Source organism: Saprolegnia parasitica, assembly GCF_000151545.1.
Source record: "Saprolegnia parasitica CBS 223.65 unplaced genomic scaffold supercont2.1365, whole genome shotgun sequence".
Taxonomy (NCBI): Eukaryota; Oomycota; class Saprolegniomycetes; order Saprolegniales; family Saprolegniaceae; genus Saprolegnia; species Saprolegnia parasitica.
Window position 1 is genome coordinate 1 of NW_012157759.1, and position 2092 is coordinate 2092.

The 2092-nt window shown below is 58.7% G+C and overlaps 2 protein-coding genes across 2 annotated transcripts; one reads left to right on the forward strand and one right to left on the reverse strand.

The window, feature by feature from the left end:
* Positions 1 to 6: 6 nt before the first annotated feature.
* Positions 7 to 568, forward strand: SPRG_18661 (hypothetical protein; the record flags this gene model as incomplete). The annotated part of the gene is made up of 2 exons (XM_012358099.1): positions 7 to 471; positions 512 to 568. 2 exons carry the CDS (start codon positions 7 to 9, stop codon positions 566 to 568), a joined length of 522 nt encoding a protein of 173 aa, XP_012213489.1.
* A 129-nt stretch (positions 569 to 697) lies between these two features.
* Positions 698 to 2042, reverse strand: SPRG_18662 (hypothetical protein; the record flags this gene model as incomplete). The annotated part of the gene is made up of 5 exons (XM_012358100.1): positions 1802 to 2042; positions 1581 to 1750; positions 1297 to 1516; positions 881 to 1240; positions 698 to 829 (listed from the first exon to the last, which is right to left on the reverse strand). The coding sequence occupies exons 1-5, from the start codon at positions 1934 to 1936 to the stop codon at positions 698 to 700; spliced, it is 1017 nt and encodes a 338-aa protein (XP_012213490.1). The 5' UTR covers positions 1937 to 2042.
* Positions 2043 to 2092: the final 50 nt, after the last annotated feature.

Here is a 2092-nt window from a genome sequence, read left to right on the forward strand (position 1 = left end):
ATCTTCATGAGTCTCGAAGGCGAGAACCAGTTTCGCTACATTGGCACGTGGATCCTCGTGGCCGGCATGGTCGCGTCGCTCCTCACGCAGACGCATGCGCTCAACAAGGCGACGATGGCCGGCGACACGATGAGCACGTTTCCCGTCTTCCAGGCGTTCTGGATTGGCATGAGCAACATTAGCGGCATTGTGTTTTTCCAGCAAGCGCACTCGTTCACGATGGCGCAGTGGATCATGTTTCCGAGCGCGCTCCTCCTCGTCATGGTGGGCATTGTGCTCGTCGCCAAGCACGAGAAGATGGGCAACCACGTCAAGTACTCGGTCGCGATGCCGCTTCAGCTGAGCAGCCCGCGCCAGCACGACATTGTCGCGCAGTCGTTTCTCTTCAAAGAGCTCACGCCGCAAACGACCGAAGACCGCCTTGACGTGGAGGGCTACGACAACATTGAAATCTCGGACCACGTCGAGGTGGTGGCGGCGTAAAGCTCTGCGTTCCTGTTTTATTTAATAGCATGCGCCCGTGGTGTTAAATCCAATTCTGTTTGAAGTGTACTCCGCTCGTGCATGACTTGTACGTGGATCATTGCACTGATATAGGACCGTCGTCGGTCAGGACGTGGGGGTAGGGTTACCAAGGGTTTTACGCTAGCAACGACAATGCTTGCACACTGAAGACGTGATATCTTCCTCATCATCTCTATCTGTGCAGTGGCAAAAGCAGCTGGATGCTCGAACCAAAGACGCCCCGGAGCGCCCGACGGACATCGAGGCTTTGCACGCTGATGAGCTCGATGAGCTGCGGGTAGAGCCACGGCAAGTGGCGCAGCATCTACGCGCATATCCTCATATCACGTTCCATGGACCGCGTCGGATGAGGTACCTCGTCTTCGGAAAAGGTCGCCATCGTCTGCAGCATGTCGACGACGAGCGGGACGTACCCAAACGACCGCTGGTGCTGGTCCACGCTGAGCCACGTCGGCTCGGGCTTCTCGAGGCTCCACGCCAAGTACTCGGCCAACGTGCGCTGCACGAGCTGCGCAAACGGCCCGCGCATCGCGTCCAAATTGTGCACGAGCACTTTCAAGTACTCACGCGTCCCTGCAATCTCTTGCGACAGCAAATGCGGGAGTTCGCCCGACGCGAGGCTGCCGTAGCGCCACTCGAGTGCATACAGCGCCTGGCGCACGTCCACGTCGTCGTTGACGCGGCGGGCGACCACACACGTGTCGAGAAGACAGGCCTAGCATCACATTACAATCCAACATTCCACCGAGAAGACGACGAGGCGTGGCATACCAAGAGCGACTCGAAACACGGGCGTGGCAGCGACGCCATGTGCACGAGGACGTTGCCGAGGATGCGCTGGAGCTCGAGGAGCACCAGCATGTGCGTGAGCGGCGGCGCCTTGGTGATGGTCCACGTCGTCGGAAACAAGGCCGCGCGCACGCTTGGGTACATGGCTGCCTCGGCAGGTGGCGTCGTCGTCTCAGCAGCGACGGGCGGCGGCGGAAAGAGCCTATATGATCAACCACGCGCGTGTGATGACAACTCATGCCACGTGCGCACGGCAGATGACAAACCAGTGCGGGACCAAATGATTGGCGATCGACGTGAGTGAAAACGTGAGGCTGTCCCAAATCTCGTCGTCAAATTGGTGTCCGTGCTCGAGCAAGAGGTGTTCGAGTGCGATCGCTGCCGCGCACGCAAGCTGCTCTTCGGGCTCGTCCGTGAGCCAGTGCGCGAGAAGGTGCTACACGTGTTGCACTATTGCAAACGAAAAAAGTTAGGAAAAAGTACGTACCACGATCTCGGGCACGTGGGCGACGACCTTGAAGTACGACCCATACAAATGCACGAGCGCCAGCAGCGCCTTCTTGGACGTCTTGCGGTTAAAGACCGACGACGAGTGCGTCTCGATGCGCCGGATGTGCTCCATGAGCGGGATCAGAAGCGTCTTGAAGATGACGTGCCAGAGACTCGCGCCAATCACATGGCCGTGGCGATGCAAGCTCCCATACAGCGTGTCGAGTGCCGCGTGCCTAGATAGATACCCATTGCAATCACCCGTCGCGTTTGCAAGACGAGGTACCGA